Raw genomic sequence first — 17,254 nt, forward strand, 5'->3', positions numbered from 1 at the left:
AGGAGCAAAGGAGGAGGTGGGATCTGCAACAGATGTTGGATATGACAACGTTAGGCTTTTATGAGGTCAATAACCTTTGATATGAGTTACTCGAGACGCAAAACGAGGGTATCTGACTATAGGGTTGTAGATGGAAGAAGGGGTGCATAGAAAAGGGTATGCAATAGGGTTAGTGAAGGGTTGTTGGTTCCACACTGTCGGGTATTTAAATTTTTGATCTTGTACCTGCTTCTGTTTATACTATTGTTGGTTACTCCGTGTTCAATTTCCCAACATTTAACATATTTGTCTTGCAGTGTGTTCTAGTTTTAATTATGTTTTTTTCTTACATGGACTCCATTTTCATATATGTTTTCATCCATTTCACACACTTCTTACTAGTAAGGGTTTTTCAAAAATAATCGTTATACTCTTGCATGCACATGTTCATAGCATACAGATGAATGGTTATTATAGCGTTCTTTAGTTTTTCATTTTTTTCGGTTTTCTTACGCACTTATGTTTCCTATATATAGGGTCAGGTTCACGAAAAAACCGCAAAAAACAAAGAACACCTTAACAAACATTGATTAACTTTAATCCAATGATTATCAGAAATAACAATTTAACCAATTTAATGCAGAAGGGGAAAATGGAACATTTCATTGATTGATAGTCATTTTTGGAAATTTTATTTATCCTCTACATTTTTTTTAAAAAATATTCCACAATCTACAAAAAAATACTCCAATCGACTATTCATTCAATCTATGTGTTGTAAGCACATATGAATGAATCATCATATTCATTGTCTTTCAACTTTGGGTTGCATGCACATGTGAATGAATAACTGTATTTATCGTCTTTCATCGTTTGGGTTGTGTGTACATTTTAATGAGTCGTCGCCATCCTTCATTTTCTGACTTCAAGTGCACATTTGAATGAATAACCAAGTTCTTCGTTTTCCAATTTATGTGCTACATGGACATGTGAATGAATCATCATATTCAATGTCCTTCAATTTTCTAGGTTGAATACACATGTGAACGAGACACCGTATTCATTATATTCACATGTGCATAAAACCCACAAAACATAGTAGAGAGAAATATCAAATGTGATGTGATTATGGGGAAGGGGTTGATTGTTTTTTTAATATTTCCAAACTTGCCCTCAAATACAACATATGCACTTATTCAATGTTATATCCTTTTTAAAATATTTACAAGCATCTACCATAATATTAATCTTTGATTTTTTTTTTTTAATTCACTTCAATTTTTTAGAGTTTTCCTTTTAACCTCACTCATATACACCGACCCTCTCTCCATATACGTAGAGAGAGTCGGTTTCATACGATAACGACACATAAATAAGAAAATGGGCGAATCACATGTGATTTTACACTAATGTAAAATCACATGTGATTCTGGACGTAATTTGACCAATTATTTATTTATTTAGGTATTATTCTCGTATGAACCTATCCCCCCCCCCCCTCTTTCTGTATATATATGGGGCATATCAAATGCAAACCCAATAATTGTTACAAACTTACAACTCAATGTTCATGTGTTTTTTTAATATATGAAACAACACATGTAAGACATTTAGTGGCATCCAGTGTAATTTCATATGTGAAACTTTTAGAATCGTTTGAATGCAAAAAAACCCATCAATATATGATTTCACATAGAAACAAAAACATATGAAAAAAATATGAATCATAACTTAAAATCAAACATACTGAATAATTTGGATTTGTTTACACGAGTTTGTAACAAATATTGAGCTATCTTTGATATATGCCCCCCCCCCCCCTCTATATATAATATAGATATATAAAGTCAGGTTCAAACGAGAATGATATATGTTTAAGAGAATAGAATCACATGAGATTTTACACTAACATCACGTACAAATCACATGTGATCCACACAACTTTGCCCCACGACCTGAAGACGCCAACCAAAGTCACCCGCACACCTTTCTTGACCGTTAATGTGAAATCACATGTGATTTTACACGTGATTTGACCGTTTTCATATTCTCTTAAATAATTAGCGTTCTCGTTTGATTTTTCCTCTATACATAGTGTATCTCTCTCTCTCTCTCTCTCTCTCACACACACACACACACACACACACACATATATATATATATATATATAGAGAGAGAGAGAGAAAGAGATGTGGGTTATTATGCAACCCTTTACATTTGTACAACCAATAAAACTCAATCTCAACCGTTCATTTAATTTGATTAATATGTGATTTCATAAAAGTTTTGATTATTTCCTAATATAAAGTATTGATCATAATTAATGAACTCCAGTCATCTTTCATAAATATTCAAATCATAATAAATGAACTCTCATCATTTTCATAAATATCTCAATTGATTTGCATTTGAAATATACCATATATATATATATAGAGAGAGAGAGAGAGGTGGATTATTATACAACCATTTACATTTGTACAACCAATACAACTCAATCTCTACCGTCCATTCAATATGATGAATATATAATTTCATTTAAGTTCTGATTGTTTCCTAATATAAAGTATTGATCATAATTAATGAACTCTAGTCATCTCCCATAAATATTTAAATCATAATAAATGAACTCTCATCATTTTCATAAATATCTCAATTGATTAGGTTACATTGGTCATACAAATGAACATGGTTGTATTTGAAATATACCCCCTCTCTCTCTCTCTCTATATATGTATATATTATAACAAGAGATGATACAACTTTCCATGATCAACATCTTCCATTTTCAGTGCCAAAATTCATCACAAGATGATCAACCTTTTCTTTCAATGGAGCAACATTCATCATACCAAATATCTCCTCTTTGATCTTTGACCTTAATTCCTCCAACTTCTCTGCATTTGACCCTTTTGCTGCTTCTTCTTTCAATTCTTCAATTCTTTTTCTAACATCCGATCCATTCACACTTCTCTCAATCTCATCCATAATCTCCTTGTTAACATTCACCATTTTTTCTTCGAATTTTCGGTTCGTGATCCCGATAATTTCCAAATTCGCAGACTTCAAAACCTCCTGTAACTCCATCTTAGCTTTCTCCACTTGTTCTTCCAAATCTCGACCCAAATCTTCGCCTTTCGATAAGTTCTCACGAGCCCGTTTCAGAACATTGAACTTCTCTTTGATATCGGCCGAAACTTTCTGGTTGATCTCGGTTTTGAGTTTTTCGCTTTTCGTTTTCATCTCCATGAGTCTTTCGATCATGCTCAACTTTTGAAGCTTTTGCTTTAATGGCAGGTAGGCTCCGGGTCGTGATAGATTGTGCTTGAATTCTTCGATTATGTACTTCGCCTTTTCATCCAAACGGGATTCGTTTGGATCGGGATCTTTAGACATATCCATCTTCAAAGATTCGATTTTTTGTTGTAATCCCATGGAAATGCAAGCTTTGGTTATTTCTTCATCAAGCTCATGTTTCAGCTTCTCGATGTTAATGGGATCCGATGATCCTTTTGATTCTGAGATCTTCATTTTCAGATTTTTGATCTCTGATTCTAATTCCATTGCGTTTGTTGGGGTGATCTCGGATGGCTTCATGTTGCGTTTTCTTTCGGGATCTACCGGAATACCTTCTTGAAAACCTCCCAATCCCATTGAACGGAATTTCTTCATTCGATGGCGGATCAACTCGTCTGAATCCATCTTTGTTAGCTCCTGGGCTTGCAACGAGAACGTAGATCAGTCAACTAATATCGTTTGACTCTCACATCAACTGATTCTCAGAAAATAAAATAACTTTTACAAGAACTCTTAGGGCATGTTGGTTAGCAGCTTGATGAGTTTAATGGGATTCGCAGCTTATTCAGTCAACTATACATGACTGTTTGGTAGTGAATAATGATATAGAACGTGGCTTATAAATCCTACTCAGTAAGAGCTTCTAGGAGGGAATTTTATGCAAAAACCAAGGTTCTTCCAAACTTGCCCCTTCCAGTTAAAAAACACGCTACTTCCATCTATGAAAATACCCTCTCAAACAAAAACCTTCATAATCTACACGGACAAATTTATCCATACAAAACTTAGGGGTTGTTTGGTTGGTTTTCTATTAAGTCCTATAATAAAGTTGTCTATGTGGATTAATCTGTTTGTATAGATTGGGAAAGTTTCTGTTTGCGAGAGTTTTTTCATAGGTAGAAAAAGCATTTGGAGGGACAAACAACTTGTCTTTCTGCACAAAGCTTACTGAATAAGCTACTTTCTATATCATTAAGCCATTAGCAAAAAGTTATGTATAGCTGACCAATAAGCCGTAAGTCCCATTAAGCTGCTAACGGAAAGGCCCTTGATGAAAAACCAACCAAACAACCCCTTAGATCATCTCCAATGGAGTGATTTATAAGACCCAATTTTTGTATATTTTTTCTTGCCACGTCATTGCGAACATTGCCAACTCACTAAATTAAGAACCTTCCGTAAAAACCCAACAACGAAGTGACTTACAAGAACCACTTTTTTGTGGGTCCCATATACTTTTTTCACTATTAACTTTTATTATATATTTTTAAATCAATAAAAATTAAATTCAAGGTAAGAACCAAGGTTCTTGAACAAGAACGCCAAAAATATTGGTGGAATATCCCATCTGCCCTGGGTTCAATTTTAGGCGTCCACAACAATTGTGGCCATTGAGTATATCAGGGTTGATGCCTTACAGTCGCAATTTTCTGGATGCTCTTAGCAATAACTTAAGTGTGTTTGGTAAGGGACTCGACAAGACTGGATAGGCGAGTGTAAGGTAAGCAGGTGAAAGAATTGTGAAAAGGTTTTAGGGTTTTAATTTGACATGGGTGGTTTAGTAATTTCTGATTTTTGTTCACCTATTTTGGTTGTCCCACTCGGGGTGTGGTCTGTCTTAGTCTAATGTCATGCCAAACATGGGACAACAAGATTTTGTATTGTCCTGCCCCGCATACCAAACGCGCTAAATGAACTTGTATCAATATCGAGTCCAAAAAGTAGTTCATTTGACTTCAAAATTCAAGTCGAACTTTTCTTTGCATTGAAATATGTAAATGAGTCATGAACACAAAGGTTACCTCCATGGCTTGGATGATCGTTTGCTTAATTTGTTGAGACGTCCACTTAGGATCGGCATGTGCACCACCAAGTGGTTCCTGTACATATAAATAAACCAACTTAATACTCCATATATCTCTAACTACAACATTTTCTATATTGAGTTGTCCTAAGCAAATTTCAAATTCTCCAATATTGTAAGTTTTCAAGCTAAGATTACTCATTTATTTGGGTCCACATGACGTCCCTAATTTGTCTTATTTATTTGAGCAAAAGGTTGATTATTGGCGATCCCGACCGCCCCCCATGAAACCCACTCCTAGGACCACATGTGAGGAGGCATTTCAGAGTTGACTCAATGGTTAAGGCTAGCGGAGAGGTTCAAGCTCATCTTTATTAATAATTTGTCATCATTTATAAGCGATATTTTAGATATTCAACCGCTAGTCAAACATTCTCCTTAAACTGAATGACAATCAAACATTGTAATTTTCATGGGAAGTGGGGAGTACAAGGAATCACCAAGTGTTGAGGGGCAATGTCAGCTACAATTTCTTTTATCGTCACTCATTGTTCTCCAAGATTTTGCCCTAATCCTAGATCCCATTTGGTTTGCATGATTGGATTGGATTTGGAGGGATTTGGAATTGAATTCAATTCTGATCCCATGTTTGATTTGCTGGATTTCATGGATTTGAAATCCTCGGATTTCATTGAACTCCCACAAACATAGGATTTAAAAATCCCACATGGATGGTTCGATTTCACGGGATTTCGTAGGATTCTTATGTAACCATTTTTTAAAATATGTTAAAAACATTTGTTTTGTAAATTAATTAAAAGATAACATTATTATTTGTAATTTGTTTTTATAAATTATTTATAAAGAATGGAATTCAATTCCATTCCAAATCCTACAAACCAAAACACACCAAAGATTCCAAATCCTTCCACGAAATCCAAATTCCTGAAAACCATTCCATCAAACCAAATGTCCCCTGCCATTATGTAATTTCTTCATGGATTCAAAAGCTTCATATCAACTTCGAAGCTGAAAATTAGTTCGTTTGACCTAACAACGCGAAACAGAGTAACATGAATGTGATGGCCTTATTACAATCTCAACTCTCTATAATGCTAAACAAGGTCTAAAATGTTGATGGAGCTATAGACTAGTAATTAAGCATTAAGCATAAGTAATAGACTAGTAATTAAGCATTAAGAATAAGTATCATATTGCAGATAAACGTCTATATGAACGATGCTGCTTTCATAGATCGTTATAGCATTTTTCTAGCAATTATATGAACATATCCATATGGAAGTAAGATATGCAGTTTCATCATATACTCGAGATCTTACTACAAAAATGGATCCTAAAAGCTCTTCCGAGCAGTTAAATTGGATTTTGATTTTCCCCCTAGTTTCTATTATCTTTCTTGTACATCGAATAAATAGAAAGAACCATAAATGGATTAATAATAGAATAATCACAAAAATAATCACTTTGAGATGKGACCTACAATGAAAGGACCCATTTCGAAACTTGCACAAAATAACCACCCATTTCGCAAAACCCTTTTTTGCGGAAGTCACGTTTTCGCTGAAAATTCCTAGGTTTTGCGCCATTTTGCAGAACACTGTTTTTGCAAAATTATTTTGGAAAGGGCGTAAAACCCTAGGAAAATAGGGTTTCAGCCAAGTGACTTCCACAAAAAGATTTGGGTTTTGCAGAATGGGTGGTTATAATGTGCAAGTTTCAGAAAAAAAAAAAAATAAAAAAAGTCATTTTGTGGTAGGACATCTCTCAAAATGGTTAATTTTGTGATGAACCCTTAATAATAAAGCTCCTGTTTGTTAGCAACTTAATGAGCTTAATAGAACTCACAACTTATTCGGTCAACTATACATGATTGTTTGGTAGCGACTTAATGATATTGAAAGTGGCTTATTCAATAAGCTTCTAGGGGGAGATTTATGCAGAAAACCAAATTTTTTGTGAACCTGCTCCTCCCAATTAAAAAACTCGATCATTCCATCTATGAAAAAACCCTCCAAACAAAAACCTTCTCAATTTATACAGACAGATTAATGCACACAAACAACTTTATCAATACAGAAATTAATGAAAAATCAACCAAACAGCCCCTCAAAATGTACTTACTGGAATGATTCCATCCGCAATCTTGAGCCTGTAATGCTCTTGAGCCGTTATTTTCAGCTTTTCAGCTGCCTATACATATTCAAAATGTTGAAATTAATATATGCACACACAAACACCTATATATGGGATATTCTAGTTTTTGGAATCCCAGATGATGAAAAGTGAATGTGGAGATCACATATGCACAAGCATTAGCCATTAGGGCCCATTGGGTCAACCCATAGGGGGCTTATGTGTGCAACATAGGCATGTGGCATATAGCAACCACAAGCACTATTCTTCATGAATGATTTTCCTTATTATGTACAAAGATGCATCATCTAACTTTGAATTGAAGACCTTTTACCTTAGGAGCTGCCTGTGCTGATTTCCATAGTATTGCCGCACATGCTTCAGGGCTTGTCGCATAAAGATTAATCACGAAAGAGAAAAAGAAAAGAAAAAAAAAAATTACATATAAAGCTAGCAAGACAAGTAGAACCTTTTAAATAACAAGAGACCCTAGTCGATTTATTTCTTTCCTTTTTACACTAATAGAAGGCAATATCGTCTCCGAGAATAATACAATGTAGCTAAGGGTCCGCTTACTGAAAGCTTACCGGGTAATTCATCACCCTCACTTGCCTTATCGGTTAACATTCGCGACCAACAAAATAGATCGTTGGTAAGCATCTATCACCAGGTAAGCACTTACCGAGTAAGAGTCACCACTCTCACTTACCGGGTAAAACTCTCGATCCTTGTCTTGCCTCTTACAGGTAAGATTCTCGGTCATTGCTTATGCTCACCCGGTAAGGAAATTGACCTGGTAAGCACTTACCCAATAAGAGTTTGGTAAATGGCCCCTTAGTCCTAGGTGTGCTTAAACAGATTGTTCGTCATTCTGATCCAGAATAAAGAAAATTTTCCCACATTACCAAGGATAAGTAACAGGAGGAGTTGTTGAACTAATTTTCTACTTCGCTATTATATTAAATTTGAGGAATTTCTGATAAAAAACAATAATTGTATATTCATAACAATAGTACAATGAGAACAAGTTTAATGTTGAGTTATAATTATCTCCATGTCACATTTTCGATTGAAGGGGAGGGTTCAACTGAAAACAGCAAAAAGATGGAATCATGGAAACACATAAAAAGTAAAACACGGATGAAAAGGAATAACAATACAGATGTCAAATTAAAGTGAATAAAATACTGGTTTCTGGTATCCTTTTTTTTGGCTCCAATTTTGATTATATTTCACCTATTTTCGATTTAAAAATAGGGAGTGGGAGATTTTTTTATTTTGATAATGAAGTTGTAACCACTCGGATCCTTTGGACCAAATCAATCTAACTGTTGAGATTTGTTTCCACGTTTCCGACCTTTTTGTCGTTTCTATTTGAACCTCCATGTTCCACTAAATTGTCTTAAAGAGCAATATCTATTTAAAAGAACCAAAAACCTACCTTGCGACATAGAATGCAGCATTTTCCAGCATAAACAACTTATTTGCACATCCAATGGCAAGAGCACCGCCTGATCCGCCTTCACCCGTTACAACTGTAATAATTGGAACCTTGAGGCCAAACATTGTCCTAAGATTAAAAGCTATAGCTTCACCCTGCCATATGGGTACATTTTTAGGCATCCATAGATATCACATATGGCCATGGCATCTTTTTTAAAGATTTAATAGATTACAAGTTACCTGTCCAAGCTCCTCTGATTTTAAATCAGCAAAAGCCCCTGGTGTATCAATGAACGTTACAATCGGAAGTCCATGATGATCAGCATATTTCATCATACGCAAAGCCTTCCGATAGCTGCATTATGGACCATTACCAGTGATCATGGTTTCTCCTTGGCATAATAACAGTAAAAAGTATCGGCCTGTTTTAATTCATAATTCTAGCATCCATAAGGGTGCATTTGGTATGAAGACGAGATTGGACAGGTGGGAGTGAGGTATGGGGTGAAAGAATTGTGCAAGGTTTTGGGTTTTAATTTCATATGGGTAGTTTAGTAATTTACCAATCTTGTCCCATCTCCTTGATTTTTGTTCCATCTGTTCTGGAGGGACTGCATTTTTGTCCCTCTCAATCATGTCCTGTCGCAGTCTTAATGTCGCACCAAACATGGAACAACAAATTTTTGTCCTGTCTTGTCCTGTCCCGTCCCGTAACGTACCTTGTATCAAACACACCCTAAAAAGTGCCCAACTATTACCTTATACACACCAATTGTTTTCACCGTATAGCATCATGTCAAGAAGGGGTGAGCCTTGGAGCAACAATAAGGTCAAGGTCAAGTCATGGAAACAGCCTCTTTGCAATAATGCAAGGAAAGACAATAGCAAACAGGGACGGACCCAGGTGGTGCATGTGGTGGCACGGGCCACCACTTTGTTCCTCCGTTGTAGTGTAAAAAATTATAGGGTCGTGAAAAGTGTCACCGTGTCAATTTGTTGTGTGCCACCGTATATATTTTGAAACTACAATTAGGGCCCAAGTTTCCCTTAGTAGAGTTGGTTTGCAAGGCTTTTCTTCCACCCCAGACCCGAGTTCGGATCCCGTTAGTGACATTTTCTTTGTTTTTAGCTTTTAATTTCATATTTATTATGTTTTTTGAAAAAAAAATGCAATAAAAGACTTGGACACAGGACCTCACATATGAAAAGCAATGAACTAACTAACAGACCGATGATGATTTTGTGAAAAATATCCCTATATTTGTTTCTTATAGTCAAATGGTGCCACCACTTGAAAAAATTTCTAGGTTGTCTCTGATAGCAAACACTCCCCTCCCAAACCTTGCAAAATAAAGGGCCTTGGTGCACTAGGTTGCCCTTTAATAATGAGCTTGAAAAATATTTATAAAGTTCCAAAAAAAAAGATATAAGGTTTGACTTTTGAAGTCAAATGAAAAAAAGAACTTGACTTCCAAATTTTGTAAGAGTGACATAAAATTCTATAGCCAATACTTCATCTGTAAAATGTCAGTGTACATTAAAAAACTAAATCCACATGAATATTATTTTTAAAAATAATAGGATTGGCCTCAAAAGTCAGAGCATCACTTTTCCTAGAATGAACAAAGAATCGGAAAAAGAATAATAGAGAATAAACAGTACAAGACCAAAGGGTCATTGACCCGGTGGTATCCAGGTTACTAGTAGAGCCCAGCCTCTCGGGAGGTCAAGGGCTCAAACCTCATCAAAGGTGAGTGTTCATTAGTATTTGCCGCATACTAATATTATCTACTTCATAAAATAGTATAAGAAAACTGATAGCAAACCAAAATCTTCTCGAGTACTAAATGTAACACTGAAGATTATATGAGTTTTAAGGAAAATGGTCATTATCAACTGAAGTAGTTTACCCATGAGGAGTTGGCATTGCGAAGTTGCGTGCTATATTTTCCTTTGTGTTCCTACCTTTCTGCTGACCAATGAACATGTAGCTTTTCCCATCGATGCTCCCAATACCAGTCACCATGGCTGGATCATCGTAGCCTGCACGGTCTCCGTGGAGTTCCACCCACTTCATGGTATATTGAAAATAAGCAAGACGTTACTGGCTACTAATAACTAGAAAAGCAAGAGACCATGAGGAAAAGTTATAACACCTTCTCTGTCATGTTTAAGATATGATCAAGAACGGTAGGCCTGTTTGGATGTCGAGCAAGATTTAGGCGTTGAATTGGTGTCAAATGAGTATATAAATCCTTAAGTGCCTGAAAAATTGCAAATCTGTGTGAATTCAAGGTCTAAAAATCATTGTATCTTATATCAATAGAACATCAAGATAAAACTACTATATATTGTTCCATGTATATAAAAGCAGAGTATAAAGAATCTAGTTTTATATATTTTGTACATCTACCATGACGATAGAGATTGAAATCACAGCAAAGCAGATCAGTTAAGATTTACCTGTTGATACTTCTTTTCCAATGTACTGATTTGATCACTGAAATCCAACCCAGTTTCTTCAACCATTCTGCGTATCTGTGTGACGAGGCCATTTAAAGTGTGAAATTAAGTATGCAATATCCATGTAGACGTATAAAAACAGTGCTGGATTTTGAATATACTCCGGGCACGTTTGGTTTGAATGAATGTTTTTGAGGGATTTGGATTTCGTGGAAGGATATGGAATTGGGAGGATTTGGAATCTTTGGTGTGTTTGGTTTGTAGGATTTGGAATGGATTTGAATTCCGTTTTTATAAATAATTTATAGTAACAAATTATGAAAAATATTTAAATTACCTTTTTATTAATTGATTATTACAAAACAAGTGTTTTTAACATGTTTTAAAACATCATTACAAACAAATCCTATAAAATCCCTCGAAATACCAACTATCCCCATGGGATTTCTAAATCCCATGTTTGTGGGATTTCAAATCCAAGCATTCCTTCAAACCAAACATTAAGATTGGAATAATCCTATCAAATCCTGCAAACTAAACGGGACCTTAGTTTTTAATTACAAGAACCATATACAAAAGCTTATGGCTAAATAAAAGTTTTAACTAAATTTTCTAAACCGCTACGGATTTTAATACAATTTCAAAACCAAGTAACAAGTTATCAAAATTGAGTCACTTAAAAAATCCATATTTTAATTTGGAGCTTGAAATTCGTAGCTTTGACCAAATAAATCAAATTTTTACCTATTTCCGATACTCTTTTGGAATATAGGATGTAAATGTATTTTCAATTATGAAGTTTACCTCAATAATCTTTTGCTCCAAACTGACCAGCGGCTTCTCAAAGGCAAGTGTCACTGGTTTTGGCTTCTCAGCCAAAGGTTTAAAATTCGATAGGTAGCTTAAAGCCTCAGCACCAGTTGTGCTACTTGGGATATCATCAGGCCAAGGGTAATCATGCTTTCTCCCTTTCTTAATCCTAGCTATAACATGAAACCTTTTCGAATTGCTCGATCTATAGCCTTTTAGGTTCTTGATCCAAACACCAATGAAGCTTCCGGAAGAGTTGTTGCGTAAATATTTTGTATCAAAATCACAGCCAAAATACAAAAGCGTCCCATGTTTAACGCTACCACTCTGTCTTGCACAGGGTCCAACTGTTAGCGGTAGGGTACTCATCAAATCTCAAGCCACTACTTCCTCATATACAAGTTTTGAGCTACCCTAGAAAACACATCGAAGTAGCAAATTCATGTAATTTACACATAGCAATAAATTATTTTATCACATAACAAGAAACATCCACTAACCGCAAAACTCATAATCTCATGAAACTATTGTATAGATACATTTCAACTTTTGCAGCTCAATGGGTCAATTTGAATCCTAGCTAAACACGATTGCATGCTATTCTACAGAATATGGACTTTCTTATTTCCAGTCCTATGTGTATATAGACGTGTTATTCATCATGAATCACACATTCACGATGAATATAGGCGTATACATCATGAATCACACATTCATGATGAATATAGACGTGTCATTCATCATGAATCACACATTCATAATGAATATGTTACAACATTCACTATGACTATGTTACAACATTCATGATGAATAACAAGTCCATATTCCGGATGAATATGCCAAGTGTCATGCTGTGGGCAGTCCCCATTCTTAATGAAAATGAGGTTTTGTCCTGTGTGTGTCAGTGTCAATTGTGCAATCAGAAGATGACTAGTTTAACATCAAATCAATGTGTATCTGTAATTTTGCAACTGAAGTATGATAGAAGTTCTCATTGTAAGGTTTTCCTGTGTTCATATTGAAAGTTTGCGTTCCCCTTTCCTCATGAACATCGTAGGTATCACAATTCACTCCACAAGCTAGAAATTGACACCAAACCATGAATCATAGCCAAAAAAAATGAGTCCAGAAGTTCATATCATAAGATAAAACAACAGAGTAACACCAAAATTGCTCTCAATTAAAACAACTAGCCTTCATTTCAACTTCGTAGTTAGGTAGAAAAAGATAGCCCTAAATTCTGCAACAAAATACACATGAATGCTGCATTTGGAAATTACTGTGATTCAAATCAACCATCAAAGTAGTAAAACTCACCACAAACCACGTCAAATCACTGCCAAACGTAGAAGAGTATGAAAAGCGATCTCTAGGGTTTAGATTAATCCTAAAAAAAAACAGTTGTATAGAGAGCGCGAAAGCTTACCAATTGAAGTTGATATGAGGTATCAATGGCTTCAGGATGACAGGGGCTTGACAAATATGTACCTTCCGCTTCATTACTTGTACAATTGATATTGCTTACGTGTGATGATTGGCCAAGAAGGGTCTGGATCAAATACCACCACTTCTTTGGATAATATTTATTGCTCCCATTTTGTAGGCACCGAAAAATCTTAAAAGTTTTTTTTTTATCAGAACCAGAAGTTACTGTATAATGCAGTGAGATCTATCTTGATTTTAATATTTTGTTTTATTCTTTATTTCAGTCGATGTTATAATATAATCTTATGTGGTTTTGAAAATACGACAATATTTTTATATTTGAATAAAATATAAATTTATATATACTAGTTGTGTACCCGCGCAATGCGGCGGGAGCCATGAATTTTAACGATTTTGAAGTTCCACTGGTTTTATAAGATAAGATTTGACGATGATATATGTTACACTTGGTCTTTACATATTAATACAATTTGAATAAATAAGAGTTATGATTCCAATTACAGACTATCGATGAAAAAAAATTGTATGACAGTTTAAAATCTAATATATTTAAAATCCAACATATTTAAACGACTCCACAAATGTGTTCGATTTACACCAAGACCAAAGAACCAAGAAACTTGAGTTTTAAGATAAACACTCAAAACCAATAAAGAAAACTACATATTTGACAGATCATAAGCCATGAAAAGACCAAAAAAGTTGGGTTTTAGAATAAAATTTCAACTGCTTACCCTTTTTCTTGTCTAGAAACTCATATTAAGGTTGAATTAGTACATGTATATATATATATATATATATATATATATATATATATATATATATTTCAAAAAAAAACTCAACATATTAATTCAGAACATGTTATACAGTGCAATTTGGACAGCCTAACCCCAAAATATATAGTATATATATAAATAAATAACTATATAAGTATAAATCGTAAATATTAAAAATATTTTTTCACAGTATATATAATATATAATAATATAATTAAGTCAAAAAATATTCTATATTGGACTCATTTCAAAGGTATTAACGAGACGATTATAATGGTGTAACTTTTTAAAATAAAAATGTATTTTTTAAACATGTTTTAATTGATATACGATTATGTATGTTAATTTGATAAAAGTTTAAAATGAAATATTTAAAAGTAAAGGACATAAAGTAAATTAATTAACTAATTATAAGGGTATAAAGTGTAAATTTATAATTATAATTTTAAAAAAATCGGTTAGTGTATGTGAGAGGGTAAGTGTATGTGAGGAGAGGAGAGGGTGAAAAAGTGACCTAAAGGTAATATAGATAAGGGTATCTTGGTCATTTTAGAATTTTAAGACTTTAAGACTTTTGCTAAATTTGTTTAATAAGATAGTATAGATATCATAAAATTTTAACAAAAATGTATCGATATTAGTATTAAATTAACTATTTAAAATTTCTCATTTTTGTGTAATTTTTCAATTTAAAATTTTATTATAATTCAATTTAAGTTCAATAACGAAATAATTTATATTTGTTTTAATAATATATTTTTTTATAAATATAATAAATAATTATTTTGTTAGAATTCGATAATTATCCTAATTATAGTTTGGATTTTTTATATTTTAAAATGAGATGTTTATCTTGTATTTGATTATTTTTATCTGCAGTTAGTTATATGAATTCATATATGAAGCTTTAATAAGTTGTACTTATACACAATTTATTTGTAATCTTGAATTTTAAGTAATATGCATCAATAAACAGTACTTCATGCCTAAGATATGGTTTTTAAGAGTTTTTGTCAAATGTTTTATAATAAACTAGGTTTGACCCCGTGTATTACACGGGGAATCTTAAATGAGAAAAACTTTGGACATTAACTCTGAAAGAAAACTCTGAACATTAACTCCGGAACACAATAATTCAGAATTCTATTGTTAGGATGGAAAATAATTCTAGACTTAACTTTGAATAAGAGGAATTCAGAGTTGTCTTCTAAGTCTAGAAAGTATCTACGAGCATAACTCTGAGTCACAAGAATTTTGACTTCTTATAACTCAGAAACGTAACTGTAACGCCCTCATTTTCCTTCAAGAGAGTCGTTACGTAATCTAAAACATTTTCCTTAATAGATACGCCAAAATATTGGCTAAATTAAAACCATTTAAACTATTACAGCGGAAGTCTTTGAATCACCCAAATTTAACTTAAGTTCTAATCCACTTTCTCTTGGGGTTAAGTTACAAAAGATCATTACAGCGCAGCTAGTCGAAAGAATGTGAAATAGATAAAAATGAGCAACTCTCTAAGCATGTCCTTTGCCTTTATCCGTCCTCGAACTACCTGGGCCTGAGATGCATACTATAGTCAGCTTATAAAGTTCAGTGAGTTCATGGTTTTCGTGTGTAAAGATTATTGCACATCGCACATTTCAACTTGTAAACTTTGTATTAAATAACATGTATTTTCTGATAAACACGTTATACTGAACAAGAATGAAATCTCCCGATTTGATTGTCGGGTATGAGTTGTTTAGTCACTGACATTCCCTGGCCAGCATCTGCCTGGACACTCATTACGGGATCGTGCCACTTGTCGTGTGTGAGTCATTTAGTCACTGGCATTCCCTGAGTTGTCCAGCCTGCATCCGCCTAGACACTCATTACGAGGTCGTGCCACTTGTCATGTGTGAGTCATTTAGTCACTGGCATTCCCTGAGTTGTCCAGCCTGCATCCGCCTAGACACTCATTACGGGGTCGTGCCACTTGTCATGTGTGAGTCATTTAGTCACTGGCATTCCCTGAGTTGTTCGGCCTGCATCCGCCTAAACACTCATTACGGGGTCGTGCCACTTGTCATGTGTGAGTCATTTAGTCACTGGCATTCCCTGAGTTGTNGGCATTCCCTGAGTTGTCCGGCCTGCATCCGCCTAAACACTCATTACGGGGTCGTGCCACTTGTCATGTGTGAGTCATTTAGTCACTGGCATTCCTTGAGTTGTCCGACCTGCATCCGCCTAGACACTCATTACGGGGTCRTGCCACTTGTCATGTGACTTCCTGGTCAAATGCTCACCCGCTAAAACTGGTCATAAACTTTTATCATGGAATAGCATGCTAGAGTTATTCGAAAACTGATTAAATACATAGCATGCAACTGATCATAAAAACGTCATACATGTAAAAACATATCATGTATGTAAACTGAAACATCATGCACTTGTATCATCATCATATAAATTGTATAGTGCTTGAAAATATATTTATACATAGGTATGCATCCCATTGTAAGTCTCATGAAGACTCACCTGATAACGTCGATTGCTTACTTAACGGTGCTGACTGGTACCCTACAGTTTATAATAGCGAATAGTACATAAATGATAGATTCCTCCAAGGACTATAAAAGTCAACTCACTGTCAACTATCCGCTTGCTATTCTATAAGTCTTATCAAGCCATCGAGATTAAGGTTGAAACTCTAAGGCTGCCTCTGTGCTAAGTCTTGGAGAGGACCAGAGCCTCTGTGGTATCGACCAGCCCCTCTGTGGTCTCTCTCACAGAGCTATGGTCTCACAACCAGAGCCTCTGTGGTATCGACCAGCCCCTCTGTGGTCTCTCTCACAGAGCTATGGTCTCACAACCAGAGCCTCTGTGGTATTGACCAGAGCCTCTGTGGTTGGAGCCTTAGAAAATTTGGTACTAAGGACCAGAGCCTCTGTGTCTATCGACAAAGCCTMTGTGACTTAACTAAAATTATTTTATTAGGAGTCCAGAGTCCCTCTGTGGTTTCTTCCAGAGCCTGTCTTAAACAACTTGATACAGAGCTCTCATGTAGAGTTTTCTGTATAACGTAACTTGGTACGAAGCT

General features: G+C 34.8%; 1 protein-coding gene across 1 annotated transcript; it reads right to left on the bottom strand.

Moving 5' to 3' along the window:
* Positions 1 to 2,724: 2,724 nt before the first annotated feature.
* Positions 2,725 to 13,336, bottom strand: LOC112526996 (acetyl-coenzyme A carboxylase carboxyl transferase subunit alpha, chloroplastic-like). Its single transcript, XM_025137461.1, has 11 exons — positions 13,268 to 13,336; positions 11,945 to 12,364; positions 11,141 to 11,215; positions 10,834 to 10,941; positions 10,588 to 10,748; positions 8,918 to 9,032; positions 8,676 to 8,830; positions 7,569 to 7,620; positions 7,223 to 7,291; positions 5,079 to 5,156; positions 2,725 to 3,693 (listed from the first exon to the last, which is right to left on the bottom strand). Exons 2-11 carry the CDS (start codon positions 12,317 to 12,319, stop codon positions 2,752 to 2,754), a joined length of 2,130 nt encoding a protein of 709 aa, XP_024993229.1. The 5' UTR covers positions 12,320 to 12,364; positions 13,268 to 13,336; the 3' UTR covers positions 2,725 to 2,751.
* Positions 13,337 to 17,254: the final 3,918 nt, after the last annotated feature.

This window comes from Cynara cardunculus (assembly GCF_001531365.2).
Source record: "Cynara cardunculus var. scolymus isolate 2C chromosome LG 14, CcrdV1, whole genome shotgun sequence".
Classification (NCBI taxonomy): Eukaryota; Viridiplantae; Streptophyta; class Magnoliopsida; order Asterales; family Asteraceae; genus Cynara; species Cynara cardunculus.

Coding starts and splice junctions, on each gene's coding strand:
- LOC112526996 (XM_025137461.1), bottom strand. CDS start 12,319: ATGAGTACCCTACCGCTAACAGTTGGACCCTGTGCAAGACAGAGTGGT. Junction 7,621..8,675: donor GCTGCATTCTATGTCGCAAG/GTAGGTTTTTGG, acceptor TTATGCGACAAG/CCCTGAAGCATGTGCGGCAA. Junction 7,292..7,568: donor CAGCACAGGCAGCTCCTAAG/GTAAAAGGTCTT, acceptor GAATATGTATAG/GCAGCTGAAAAGCTGAAAAT.